Below are 15,309 nucleotides of genomic sequence, written 5' to 3'. Positions count from 1 at the left end.
ATGACACTCCTAGGACATTATGTTAGACAATGCATGCATTTTTAGTTCTATCAAGTTCATATTTATATCCAAAAACAGCGTTTTACTATGGCATTGATGTTGAGGAAATCGTTTCCCTCCAATAACCGGCAGTCAAGTCAGCACCACAAATTAAATAATTAAAATTAGAAAACATTGGTAAAATATTATATTGTCATCTAATAAAGAATTATAGATTTACATCTCTTGAACGCAATCAACTTGCCAGATTTAAAAATAACCTTACTGGGAAATCACACTTTGCAATAATCTGAGCACTGCGCCCAGAAAAATACGCGTTGCGATACAGACTAGCCGCCATGTTGGGGAGATCTAAAATCGAAAATACTATGTAAATAATCCATTACCTTTGATTCTCTTCATCAGATGTCACTTCCAGGTATCACAGGTCCATAACGAATGTAGTTTTGTTCAAAAAAGCTCATCATTTATGTCCAAAAATCTCCGTCTTGTTAGCACATGATCTAAGCCCGCCGGACTTCACTTCATGAACGAGGGGAAAAAATATATTTACGTTCGTTCAAACATGTCAAACGTTGTATAGCATAAATCATTAGGGCCTTTTTTAACCAGAACATGAATAATATTCAAGGTGGACGAATGCATTCTCTTTTATAACGTATTGGAACGAGGGTACCCAACATGAACTCGCGCGCCAGAGTCTAATCGGCCATCACCGTTCCATGGCTCTTGTTCGGTCAGATCTCACAGTAAAAGACTCAAAACACTTTGTAAAGGCTGGTGACATCTAGTGGAAGCAATAGGAAGTGCCAAAACATTAATCAACCCCTGTGTGTTTCAATGGGATAGGCTTAAAGGTAATACAACACATCAGGTATCCACTTCCTGTCAGAAAATGTCTCAGGGTTTTGCCTGCCAAATGAGTTCTGTTATACTCACAGACACCATTGAAACAGTTTTAGAAACTTTAGGGTGTTTTCTATCCATATATAATAAGTATATGCATATTCTAGTTACTGGGTAGGATTAGTAACCAGATTAAATCGGGTACGTTTTTTTATCCAGCCGTGAAAATACTGCCCCCTAGCCCCAACAGGTTAAACAACGTTGGTGGCTTATGGTAGAGAAAGGAACATTAAATTATCTGGCAACAGATCTGATGGACATTCCTGCGGTCAGCATGCCTATTGCACGCTCCCTCAACTTTAGACATCTGTTGCATTGTGTTGTGTGACACAACTGAACATTTTCGAGTGGCCTTTTGTCCCCACCACAAGGTGCACCTGTGTAATGATCATGCTGTTTAATCAGTTTCTCGATATATCACACCTGAGGTGGATGGATTATCTCAGCAAAGGAGAAATGCTCACTAGCAGGGATGTAACCAAATTTGTGCACACATTTTGAGAGAAATAAGCTTTTTGCACGTATGGAGCATTTCTGGGATATTTTATTTCAGCTCATGAAATACGGGACCAACAATTTACATGTTGCGTTTACATTTTTATTCAGTATATTTCACATAGGAAAATTGGTTTTACTCATTCAGTGAATTTAGATTACAACATCCCAGTACATAAACAATGTTTCTTAAACTTCCAGGGGTTATTGCTTGGTCAGAGGCCTCAGTCTCCACCACTATGCTGTCCCTGGGTCCTGGCTGTCTTTAACAGGAAGGGATTTAACTCTGATGCTCTCTTCCATTCTCTGCCACTCTGCTCTCGCTCAATCTGCCGCTGTCACAATCCTCCGCTACTGCGTTCATCCAGTGAACAATTGACCTCTCAGAGACGTGCCTGGATCCAGGCTTTCAAGCGATTCTCTGAGCGCTTCAAAACTTCTAACTAATGACACTTGAAATGAATATGTGCAAGGCAATTTAGGCTAATTAGGAAGCCTCTTCTCCCAAGTACTGAAACATCAAGATGACATACTGTTCATTCTGGATTACTTTAATTGGGACAATTATTGTAATTTTGTCGCAATTACGTGTTGAGATAAAAGCGCATGTGTGCGATTCTCTTTATGTAAAATCCTAATAAGCTTCTAAATACTTGGCCACAAAAGGAGATTAGCTTTTTTTTCCTGGAACACTTTTGAACTTTACTGCCTTTGAATGAAGTCCCTTTGCTTCTCTCCCTCCATACGCCATTGTTAATGCCGTATTTCCATCACGTCCACGACTTGTCTGTAAAATCTCAATTGCACTGCTAACAGTAGAAAGATGTTTTTCTCCCTGTCGCCTTTCCCTCAGAGGGAGCCCATTGTCCCTGAGCTAAATCCTGCAGGAGGCATTTTTGGTGGAAGGAGTAAACTTGTAATTCAATAGTGCCTTCGTTATTTTCCAAGAGGCCCTAAAGCACTATAAATTATAAAGCTGCTGGAAAGCCATCTATTTCCCAATAGAGTGTGGTCTATCTCTGATAGGGAGCTCTTTATTGAGTCCACACAGTGTCTGTGACAAACCGTATGCCCTCCAGATAGCGGAGATGGAGCGGAGAGGGTGAAGGGACCTCTATACAGGACTATTATGAGGTCTACAGGACTACAATTGTGGCTGATGTGAATACCTCTTGTCAATGTCAGGTGTCCTCATAAACCAGGATTGTTGGCACGTTGACATAGCACCATAGTATCCGGCGACTACAGGGAATGCTGGCTATATTTCATGACTCGAAAGTGAATCCCAGAGTTTGTCTACCAGTGCTGAACAGAAAAGTTGTGAGTGTATGAGCGGTGACTACTTTAATGGCCTACGCCCTGGTTATTGCTGTGTCCAGTGTCCACCTGGTAGTTTTCTCTCAGGTGGCCTGAGAGTGTCGGGCAGTCCAGGTGGTGATGCTTCATTCTGCCTTCGCCTCTCATATGGACATGTTTATCCAGTGGTCCAGCAATACCCACCCATCTGTTGTGTGTGTGTGTGTGAAGATGGGAGAAGCACCAGGGCCTGGGTGGGTGTGTTAGTTACATACATCCCTCAGGTGTTGGATCGTCGTGACTAAGAGATGAATCAGCAGGAGTTAGACGAGCTTCGCCAGGCTCCCGCAGAGCAAACAAAATGGCCACGTAGTCTATGGAACAAAATTCAAAAAATGCAACTTAGTACGGAACTGTGGCCGATGTCCACGGGCCCAACCTCTGTGTTGAGGTGTGTCCTCAACACAGAGTTTTCCCTACCACTACCACTACCACATACGCTGGTAGATAATAGCCATGTGATGGAAAAGCAGTCTGTTACATAGCATTCCTTCTTAGCAAATCCACTTAGAGCCCTTTCATTATTTCATAAGCTGAAGTTGAATTTGAAGGATTAAACACTTTGAAACAGGAAAACCAGACTGTTTTCAGATTGAAGCAGGGATAACATCCATGTGATCTAAAATGATGTAAATCAAGGATAGACTATCAAAGACTAAACTCAATAATCAGAATATAAGGCAATAGACTGCTCAGATTTTGTGCTTGGTTTTACCTGTGACTAGACTTTGACTACACTACACTTTTTATGCTAGTGTGGTGAGCCCATAAGCATTTGTGTGGGTGAGTGAGCATTTTTATGCTGGCTTCTGTCTTTCTGGATGTGCCTGTGGACATATCAGTGTTCTCCCTCCCTCTCTATTGTGCCGTATGTGGGAGAAGGTGGCAGGGGTATTATAAATAGCAGCGCTGGGCTGCGAGGGGTCATCGGTGACCTTTAAAGTGGACAGTGTTGCTCGTCACCAGTCCCAGAGCCTAGGGCACACTGAACCCTCTCTAGCTTTGATGTGCCACCCAGGGCCACAAAGGTCAAATAGGGTCAAGCCAGCATAGAGGAAAGGATGGTCACTAGAGATAATGGAAGTGTGTGGCGAGCAAAGCCTGTGTGTGAAAATGGCAACTCTTCTGGGAACTATTTTCTGGAAATCGCTTGATCCGAGCAATGAAAAAAAAATTGGGTGTCTTTTCCCATCGCCGCTTAAAAGCGGCTTCTTATTCTGAGCATAGTTATGAAGCTACTGTATAGCTTAAGGATTTATCAGATTTATCTGGTACCGAGTTCTTGAATGACAAGTTCTTAAACACTTGGAAGCTCTCTGTTCCAAAGAACTTTCTTAAGAACTTTCTTAAGAATCCTGCTCTTAGCTGGCCACTCCTCTTTCTCCTTTTCCCAGCCAGGAAGGCGAATAGAGGCGAGTTGCAGAAATTAATCTGTGGTCTTCTCCAAATAGAACTGTCTCTTTTTCTCTCCCTCTGTTTATTACTCTGTCTGTCTCTTCACCAGGTCATCCTGTGTCTGAGGTATCTCCTCCTCAATAAAGCTAAGTAAAGGATTACTGGTCGGGGCTGTTTTCATGTTTTTGCCAGAAAATAACAAACTTTATTTACCTGGAAGGATTACATGAATCACTTGTTTGACTTCTCATATACTGTCTCAACCCTGACACACATCAAACACCCACATTGACTGACTGCTCTGCTCAATTCATGTCAGGAATGCCTCATTCTATTACCATTTTAGCCACACTCGGCAGTGGACTGGAGTTCAAAACGCTCCCTTTCACATAAATCATCAAACTGGGCCTAGTTTTCTAATATCCTGTACAGGGTTTGTTAGGAATTGAGTTTAGCTCCCTTGAATGAAGGGTTCAGCTAAGGTTTTTGGGGTCTGGAACGGGTGGGTTTGTGTACAGATGAGTTTAATCATTTCGGAGAAACTCTGAATCCCAACCCCATTTCTGAGAGGCCATTCTAAGGCTGCAGCGTTTTTTTATCAGAGTGGTATGTTTCCCATTACGCTGCATTTCTCTGCGGTCCGTTTTAGATACAAAGGCCTGGCTTAAGACATAGGAATGGCAATTACAGGCTTAAACTTTGCCACGGATGTATACGAAAAGCAAAGTTGTGCTTTAATGTCCGCTGGCATAGCGGAGAGAAGATGCAACCCAATTCGGCCAAAGAAACACGACAGTTTAAGTAAATGAAAACATGTCGGCGTCTAAAGTGAAAACATCATTTGCTCTCGTTTTCAGGTAGACGAGGGATTGGCAGACTCCTCTAGCGCAATAATCCTCCCTCTCTGGAGTGTTGACGCTGTGAGGCCACGCGCCAGCCAATCCATCCGTTGGTTAGAGAGCCTCTTCGAGTTCGCCCACCTGCCCGTCGGCCTGAGGAACGCGCCAAGGCCCGGGCTCGCCATTGTGACGGACCACTGTTGTTCTTTTCACCGCCAAACATTGATTCTCTTTATGGCCCTCTGAAAACAAATGTGTGTTGGCATTTCGCTTCTCTCCTGGCCCCTTTATGGAAATGCTCAGAGCCTCATTGTGGGGCATCTGCACATCGTCCACACACAGAGGGTGGCTGTAAGTATTGTCAAGTGACACATTCAGCGCCTGCAGAGGTAGGAGAGCGGGGAGGAATAGAGGGAGAATTCTGCTCTTTCCAGTCAGCTGCAGTATGTGGGAGTGTTGGAGGAGAAGAAAGGCTTGTCGAGCCAGTTTTTGGATTGATTAGCATTTGGAAGAGCCCAGAAACCTCCCAAGCGCTAGGCACTGCAACAGACAGTATATAAGAGCCTGTGCTTGTAATGCAAGACCCCATCAATGGGGCTATTGTGTGAAACCGGCTGCAGGATTCCTGACATGCTTTATTTCTGTCTTCAGCCTTTTAAAAGTAACGTGTCGGCTTCCGATCTCACCACAGCGCAATCCTCCAGCTTGTCAGTCTCACGAAAGATGGACTGATAGCAATCGAACAAAGCCCCTCCTGTCTCCCTCCACCAGTGTCAGAAGCAATTAACGTCAATTACTTGACGTCATGGCCAACCATTCTTCCTCGATTTACTCAAAATCTTTCTCTTGATGTGTCCTATTGGCACGTTCGGAGGCACTTAAAACAGCGCTCCATGTGCCACAGTACAGTAGATGGTCAAACGTGTTGGATGGTGTTACACCAGATAATAAACCCATGCCAATTATGTGTGATTCTCCTGACCTGTGCTATTATCAGAACAAGGGCACTAGTATTAAGAGGGATGACGTTTGGATGACTCAGTCCTTTGCGGCTGACTGGTAGCTGCCAGCAGACAGTTCGGGTTGGACAGCGTGGTGTGAATGCTAGGAATGGGGTCTTTGTGCAACAGTGATGGGTACCTTTACTTAGTCCATGTTTGGAAGATGCTGTTAACAGTGTGTATGCTGGGTACCACCATGGGTCAGAGTCAATAAAAGGCTCCTGTAAGTACTCATACATGTAGCTCTGGGCATCTCTGTAGAAGTATGCTCGACTCTACTCCCCATACACCGGTGATTGAGACTGAAGATTTGACTAGTTCAGATACAGGTTATAATGAAATACATTGGAAATATGTGTGTTATAGGGAGTTAATACTTAAAATAATTTGTCAATCCCAAAAATGTGAAAATAAAACGTACAGTGACGTCCGAGGGTAATGGTTCAGAATATGTTTGCATGACCGCATTCATTAGCAATTCTTTGGCATTGTCTTCGTAAACTATGTGGAATAGATCTATGTTTTCTTAGGAAAGACAAAGCTTCACTTAAGATTCCTTAGAGGCAGTAGGGGAGTGTGTGCTCTGTGTAGACACTGCAAGAGCTGGAGGAAGTCCCCTCCGTGCCGCACTAGTGTGTGTGTCTCACTGGCTCCTGTTGGTCTGCGTCTTTGTGCACACAAATAAACAGAGCCCAGCTGGACTGCTGGAACAGCACAAGGCTCTCAGCGCGGGTTGATACAGCGCGTGGGAAATGGAATCAAAATCACATTCCCTCACTACCATGAATCTAACTATCCATGGAAATCCCCATCGTCACTGACCTTCCCAGGTGTGATTGGGTGTTTTTGGTAGTGGACAGTGTGTTTTGTGCATTTGAGAGGTTGTGTTTGTTTTGTGTATGTGTACTTCATGACAGACAGACAGACAGACAGACAGACAGACAGACAGACAGACAGACAGACAGACAGACAGACAGACAGACAGACAGACAGACAGACAGACAGACAGACAGACAGACAGACAGACAGACAGACAGACAGACAGACAGACAGACAGGCAGACGCAGGGTCTAATGGCCCTCATGTGAGAGGTCAGTTGACTATTAGCATGGCCATCTGTCCCTCCCTTCAGCCCGCACTGACCCTTTGGTTAGATGGTTGTGATGGAGCACAGTGAGGGGCATTGTCCAGCGGAGCACAGCTGTTCTGCTCTCCTCTTCTTTCTCACCCACCTGCTTCACACCCTGCCTGCACTTCCTCTTGGGCTAGACTCAGACGCTACCCTATGTGTCAGCACTCCACTACTATGGCAAACTACAAAAAAGTTTTGGGCTGATGCCTTAAAAAGGATAGGAAGCATGAGTTTTTACTCACCAAAGTAACAACACAGTATGGTCAAAGACTTAGTTGTAGTTGCGATTTATTTTTATTTTTTTTATGTTACATTTTTAACCTTTTATTTAACTAGGCAAGTCAGTTAAGAACAAATTCTTATTTACAATGACGGACTACCCCGGTCAAACACGGACGATGCTGAGCCAATTGTGCGCCACCCTATGGGACTCCCAATCACGGCCGGATGTGATACAGCCTGGATACCGATCTGTTATCTGGTTACCTATAACTACAAACATAGTTGTGTTTTAGCGTTTTTATATATTTATTAACTTATTCCTGGATATCTAAGGAATTACCCACAATGCACTATTTCTCATCATCATATGGAGTACTGGTGCTACCTAGCTAGATCCAGCTGGCTAACGTTAGCTATTAGCCACACTAGCATGTATTTACATTCTAACTTAATGTTAGCAGGCTAGTAGGACTAAAGTTAGCAGGCTAGTTGGCTTGTAAGTTAGCAGAAAATTGCATTGAAACCAGTAGTCATGTGCAATCAATTTGGTTTAATTTTAAGTTATACATTTTTTTATTTTTTGTCTGTTGGAGTTTACATTACAGGGAATAAGCTGGCTTGTTATTTCCGGCATGACTTCAGAAATCAGTTTTAGGTAATAACTTGAAAAATAGAAAAGTGAGGTGTAACTTTGCATTGGGACTTTTGATGCGTATAGCCTACTAATGCAAATCCATATGTTACATGTGGTAACGTGTATATACTACCTACCCCTTTAAGTTATTTCCCAGGTATCAATGTGGAGTCATATTGGGGGATGTTCATTGGTTATTCCTTACTTATTTCACATAACGACAGGTATGTGCACTGCTTACACTCTTAGAAAAAAGGTTCCATCTAGAACCTAAAAAGGTTCTTAGGCTCCCCCATGGGAGAACCCTTTGAAGAACCCTTTTGGGTTCTACCGGGTCAATTGTGGAGTAGCACAGCTAACCAGAACACTAGCTAGAGCAAATCATTACTCGTCTCCGTACTGAGGTCACTGAGTCACGTGCTTGTGGATTGCATGTCAGTAGGTGCAGAGGGCACTGATTCTGTTACAGCATTTAGCTTACTGTACATCTGGTTGTGTGTGTGTGTGTGTGTGTGTGTGTGTGTGTGTGTGTGTGTGTGTGTGTGTGTGTGTGTGTGTGTGTGTGTGTGTGTGTGTGTGTGTGTGTGTGTGTGTGTGTGTGTGTGTGTGTCCTGCCTGTGTACAACAACAACAACGAGGTCTTAACCCCGGTCTGTTTACCCAGCAGATCTAGCTCAGCTGGGCATTAAGGTATCTGAGCTTCAATTGTGTCAAGATTTTTCCTCTGCAAATTGAGCAGATTCAGCCCTTAGTAATGTGATTAGCAAACAGCAGCCGCAAGGCTGGGCCCAAACCAGCCTGCCTTCAGTTAGCTTAGCACAATGGTGTGGTAAGCGGCTAATCCAACTGCAGAAAGACCAACCTCTGCCTGATCCATTTTTGGGGCGAAACAATGGGAAATACCCTCCAAACCCAGCTTGTGCTTTCCCACAGCTTAAGAGAGAGAGACACACACACACACACACACACACACACACACAGACACAGACACACCCCCCCGACAAACAGAGATGTCGAGAGGAAAATTGATTGATCATACCCTATTCAAAGGCACTTCAATCTTTTGTTTTGCCCATTCACCCTCTGAATGGCACACATACACAACCTATGTCACAATTGTCTAGCGGAGATGGAGCAGAGTCTCCTGTCTCCTCCCCTTCATCTACACTGATTTGAAGTGGATTCACCTGGTCAGTCTATGTCAAATCCATGTAATGTTTTGTACACTCAGTGTGCATTTATTTCGAGGCTACAAACAAAGATCGAACATCCTCGTTTGCAGAACACTCCCATTTGAACACCAGCTTCTAAATGAGTCTGAGCAGCAAACCTCTGATAGTCATCTCCTCATGTTTCCTCTGCTGTCAGACCCAGATAACAAACTGGAGCTATGAGTCACCAAACTAAATGGACTTCTCTCGCTTTTCATGATGCCGGAACAGCAAGAGCAGCGATCAGCGTTGCAGGGCCTCTACTAGAGATAGACGAAATATCTCAGTGTGTCATCTTTAGCATGTTTAACAGTCCTTCCTCCTATTTCTTCTTTCACTCTCGCTTCCTCTCCTCTAGAATCTCCAAAAACATCCCCACCACCAAAGACATAGAGCCCCTGCTGGAGATCGACGGGGACATCCGGAGCTTCGAGGTGTTCCTGTCCTCTAGGACGCCCGTCCTCACGGCACGCGACGTGGAGATGTTCCTCCCCTGCACCGTCAACCTGGACCCCAAACTCCGGGAGATCATCGCAGGTCTGTATATTTACACACAAGCATCACTATTCTAATGGTCATTCCACTCAGTTTGTCAACATCACTCAGCTCAAAGACCTAGGCCCATATTCACAAAACATCTCAGAGTAGGAGTGCTGATCTAGGATCAGTCCCTACCTGTCCATATACTCCTATTCATTATGATCTAAAAGGAAAAACTGATCCCATGTTATCATTTCTACTCTGAGACTCTCTTTGTAAACATGCCATTAATTGAAATGAATGTACAGTGCCTTCAGAAAGTATTCATACCCCTTGACTTATTAATACTTATGTAAATAGGATATTTCTATTTCATTTTCAATAAATTTGCAAAAATGTCTATAAAAACATGGTTTCAGTTTGTCATTATGGGGTGGAGATGGGTGAGATAAAAAAAATTGATGTAATCCATTTTGAATTCAGGCTGTAACACAACAAAATTAGGAATATGTCAAGGTGTATGAATACTTCCTGAAGGCACTGTAAGTGTTCTGTCAATATATTTGTGTAATTAGCTAAATTGTTACTTACTCATTGATCTGCAACCAAACACATTTAAATGCAGCCAAAGACAACAGTCGGTCAGCTATCCAACTCAAAGGCCTAATGTCACTAATAAAGGAGACTGTATGTGTGCGTGTGCGAGCGAGCTTTGGAAGGTGACCAATGCCTCTGTCCCTCCCTGGCCAGTCATCCAGTCCTGTTTCCAGTGTCCTGCAGCCAGCCAGTGGGCACGGTGGTCAGTGATACCCACTCACTCACTCACTTACCAGGCTGACTCACTCACTCACAAGGCCTCCATTGTGCTCCCTTACTGCAGGGTTGAGTCTCTACTCAACCCATCATTCAACAACATGCACTCTTATGACCGAGACATTTTGGTGCCCGTTTCTTACCTGGCCACTTATCCCACTCTGTTTTATTGTTTCGTTTTTTTTGTATTATAAGACAGTTAAAATGCAATTTATCTGCAGACAAAATACAGTTTTCTTGGCAAAAGTGAGAGTTTGAATTAATGTTGTCTATTTTCAGTAAAGCCAATAACTTTAACAATGTGTTATTTTCCACCCTGCTCCCTCAAGTGCACTCAATCACATCATGAAAGTTTATCCATGTACGTGGCATTTGATTTGCATTCTCTCCACAGAACCTCTCTATGTGAACCCGCTAAGAACGATCAAATATGTTTGGTTGAATCTGTTTCTGAGTGGGTGGATCTAAAGTCTCTTTATAGTCGGAGCCAAGACGGGATCTACATCAGCATCAGAGATGAAATGTCTCCTTTTCGCTCCCCCGCTCTACCCTCCCTTCCTCCTCTCCCTCTCTCTCTTCATAATGTCTTTCTGTCTCTCCACCCACTCCCTCCCTCTCTCTATCTCTCTCCTTATCTAGTCCTGTTACCAACTTTCCCCCTCACTTGTCGCTCCCTCCTTCCCCCCCCTCCCTTCTCCCTCTCTCCCTGTAGATGTTCGTGCTGCCAGGGAGCAGATGCACATTGGAGGAGTGACCTATCCCACGCTGCCCCTGCAGGACGTCCCAGCCCGCGCCTCCTCTGCCTTCGGCCAGCACTCGGCCGCCTGCTCCCCCACGGGCTCCTTCTCCGGCTCCCTGCCCCCCCCAGGGCTAGTGCCCCCCCAGCCCCACAGCAGTTACTACAGCATGCCCGCCCCGCAGCACCCCTTCTACACCCGGGTGAGACGTCAACACAACACAGCAGCAGACAGGCAACTGACTGCACCTGAACCTAGCTCAGAACACATTCATTTAGTATACGGTAGAGTACCAAAGTTTTGTTCAACGTACTTCAGTACACCTTAGTATGAATAGAATCACAGTGCAGTTGAATCTACCTCCGTTTTCCTTTGTAGACACACGACTTAAAGGGATAGCGCACCCAAAATAAAATGTTTCTTACCCTGTAAGCAGTCTATGGACAAAGGTATGACAGCAATCCATGCGTTGTTAAATGATGGTTACTTACCTCTGTTTTGTTAATGTAACTGCACAGCTACCTCAATGCACCTCACAATACAGGTCCATTTACTCAATTCACCTCATTTTTAAATGTTACAGTGCAGACCTCCTCTCTAAAAAAATGGATCCTTCACAGTTCTAGGGTTACCTCAGATATATGTGTATGAATGATCCCTCATACAATCCTCATGTTGTGCGCTTTAACCATTCTCCTTCTTCATCCTTCCATATAGCCTTATTTCCCCCATCATGAGTATCACCTAACCCGGCATCAATACAGCTCCCATCCTCACCCTGCCCCGACCCAGTCACGCCCCGCCATTAAAGCAGGCTACCCCAGGGACCCCAATGGACTTGTAAGTACAGAGGTGCCTGTCAGTAGTACACCTAGCACTAGTAGCTAGCAGTAGTCCACTATAGTATAGTGCAGTGTTCTGTTCGAGACCACCTAAAGCGAGACTGCTAAAATCTAACGAAGGAACATTAGATTAACCCTCTCAAACCTTTTCAGCTAGTAGGCCGTCAAAATTGCTCTTATAAACAATAGGGAATTTTTGCTTCCTCATCCTTCTGCAGCTTGCCTGCCAATGCATGCTTGTCCCAACCAAGCACCCAAGCTAATTGGCTAAGGTTGGCTAGTTTACTAGCTAGTTACTTCCAGACACAAATGAGAACACCTCACTCTGACCATTTTACTCGCCGTAGCAGAGCTGGTTAGGCTGTTTACATGTTACCTAGAGTATTATTGACTAACTGTTACTTTTTTTGCCTACGTTTACTGATACTGGTCATATTCAACAGGTGTTGCACCTTCGTAAATTCATCAGTTATTCTGCACTCTGGCACATTCAGGCGAGAGTGCTCTGAAATCGGAGTAGATAGCCAGAGTGAATTTGCGAATGCAAGAGATATGCTAACTATCTACCTAACGTTAGGCTCTGTGTTTTTACCTTTCTACATAAATAGGTGCACTAGCCTATTAGCCACATTATGACTGACTTGTGATCCTTGCCTTGCTAGTTTGATTGTATTGACATTCCAAGCCTTAGTTACATTCGTCCGTTTTTTTGTTCAGAATATTCTGTCATTGAAACTGAAACAGTGTAACCTGAATGCAGACAGCAAACAATGTACCAGGCCATCTGTGATTTACACCCTGATAGCAGAAGCAGTGGGTCACAGTAGATCTCTCCATCTGCCTTCAGGTCCATTATGTCATCTCGCATGACATAATGGATGTCATCCCCCTTTTCCCATTATGTCACTTTTCCCATCCCATTATGTCATCCCCCTTTTCATTCCTCCCAACGTCTTTTCACTCTCCAAGGATTGTGTTGTCATGTATTTTATTTACATCCCATGCTAGTTTCAGTTATTCTTATATCCAGTGCCGCCTTACCCACCCCGTGCCCCGTTCTGTGCCCATGTCCGGATGTAATCGCTGAGGATGCCAGAGAGGGCCTCCCCACCCCCTCTACCAGTGATCTCCCTATGGTAACACAACAGGCTGGTGTGGAGTGTTGGCATTAGCTGGAGCATCTGTGTCCTTCCGTCTTGACTGTCACAACTCGCCACACACAAACACACACCAAAATGCTTTCCATGCACTGGCGCGCGCACACAGCTAACCTTTTCCATCGGCCAGATACACTAACATGGTTTGGAAAGCAGACGGGGTATGTCAGTGACAATGTCATGTCTCATGTTGAATAATTGCACCGGTGGCTCCCCTGTTTGTGGCCGGCACCGGAGCGAATTGTAATAGCTCAGTCCTGTTTGAATATGAGTCTCATTGTCCAGGAGTGAACTAACCACTGTGCGAGTGCAACTGCTACCATTCTATACAGTATCTGCATGTAGGGAGCACATTCATATAGAACTAGTGCACAGGAAGGTTGAAGTAACTAAAGGCTAATGACATGGCAGTTAGTAATGGATATACACATTTAACAATAGCCAATGTCTCAGCTTAGGTTTCCTTTTGGTAAGTACAATGTGTCTGACTGACTTGCTCTGTTCACTATGGAAGTCCAACAGGAAAAGGCCTATATGCCTACTGTCCTTACTGATCCCTCTCCATCGCTTTCGATTCCCATCACCCTCTGTATCCCACCCTCTCTCTATCCCTCTAATACTCTCTCCTCCCCGCTCTCTATTGGTCTGTGTATATAGCACTGTCTGTATGTGTGTGCAGTGGGCAGCCCAGTGTAATTGCCTAGCCCCAGCAGATGAATAGTGTACTGGTTATATCCCCATAGGGCTGGATGAGGAGGGATTAGCATCAGAGGCTAGCAGGGCGGAAGCAGCAACTCAATGAGCACAAGGGCTTATCTTCTCACAGAGACGCTTCCTCCCTCACAGGCCTCTGTTTCCTCTTCCCATCCCTCTGCTGCCCACGCCCCGCACCACTGTAATTACAGCCTTATCGCACACAGGGAGCTCACACACACACACAGTTACACACACTTGTGTGCATACACACACACTCACATGCATGTACGTAATGGCACAGCGTAACACACTGACGCAGTGTGCACAGTCACACATACAACGTCTGGGTGGAGGACCAGGTTTTAAGGCTTCCTCAGAATGGAAACTTCTGCTTTTCTGTGTTAGGCGAGAAAAAAGCACTCTTTCTCTCCTTTCCGCTTCACTTTCTCTCCAAACATCACGCTCTGTGCTGTTCGTCCTCTCTGCAAAGATCATCTTCTGAATGTCCTCTGTTTCTAAAAATATGTATATCTTTTTTTTGTTTCCTACTGTAATAATTTGAAACTTAATGGCTTCTCAGTTTGTCTTTGCTGGAATGTTATAAAAGTGCCTTTGCCTGCTGTGTTTCAAGATAAATGTCTTGTTTTCTAGTCTGACGTGAATGTGTCTCCTGTTCTCTTGCGTTCTTTGATGACTTCAGCATGTGGCCTAATATCCTGGTCCTGTCTGCCTGTCTCTATCCCTCGCTTTCTCTCCCCAAAGCAGTTTTTGTCACAGCCTTTCAGACCCAAGCAGGTACACTCATCTCTTTGGATTTCACTGTCTCTAACTTTCTCGCCACCTTTCTACCTCACCTCCACCAGCTAATATAACACGTCATGCTTTTCCCTCCGCCCGTCATGCATTATAAACCTAGACGAGAACCTCCGCCCACCTTCCATGTAGCCCACCTCCACAGATAATATATTTTCTTCTAGATACGGTCGTTTTAGGTCGTTGAATGTAGTTTTAGTTGAATGTACAATATTTCTAGAACGTAGGCCTCTTCTAGGTCATCCAACGTATAATGAATCCTACTTCTAGTTGAGTTCAACAAAATTCACCAGAAAGTTTTTGTTGCCATGTTTGCGAGACTCAATTTTAGGAGCATGTTTCAAAATGCCTGTCAAGTAGTCTAATTTCTACACCTAAGAAGCAGAAATCGTATGGGCCATCATTATTGAGGAGCTCTACAGTCTACAAGATAATTGCTCTCTCTGGTGCTTTTAATGAAAAAAGGCTGCAGGGGCATGCTAATCAAACTGAAACAAGAAATGTCTATAAAACTCAACAGGTAAAGTTGTCTATGTTCCTTTGATACTTGTTCCTTTGTATAGCAGAGATGCAGAATGTT

The 15,309-nt window shown here is 44.3% G+C and overlaps 1 protein-coding gene across 6 annotated transcripts in view; it reads left to right on the top strand.

Annotated features, from left to right (window-relative positions):
* kidins220a (kinase D-interacting substrate 220a) overlaps nt 1-15,309 on the top strand; it is a 116,207-nt gene that overhangs the window by 86,614 nt on the left and 14,284 nt on the right. For 5 of the 6 annotated variants that reach the window (XM_014210197.3, XM_082955626.1, XM_082955625.1 and 2 more), the window contains exons 24-26: nt 9,550-9,728; nt 11,197-11,423; nt 11,939-12,061. In XM_014210197.3, the coding sequence (XP_014065672.3) occupies nt 9,550-9,728; nt 11,197-11,423; nt 11,939-12,061 (529 nt within the window). The remainder of the gene's footprint in view (nt 1-9,549; nt 9,729-11,196; nt 11,424-11,938; nt 12,062-15,309) is intronic. The other variant, XM_082955628.1, reaches the window with a different exon arrangement.

This window comes from Salmo salar, chromosome 09, assembly GCF_965601325.2.
Source record: "Salmo salar chromosome 09, fSalSal1, whole genome shotgun sequence".
NCBI lineage: Eukaryota > Metazoa > Chordata > Actinopteri > Salmoniformes > Salmonidae > Salmo > Salmo salar.
The sequence above is the reverse complement of the archived record's forward strand: the minus strand, read 5'-3'. Positions and strand labels throughout refer to the sequence as shown.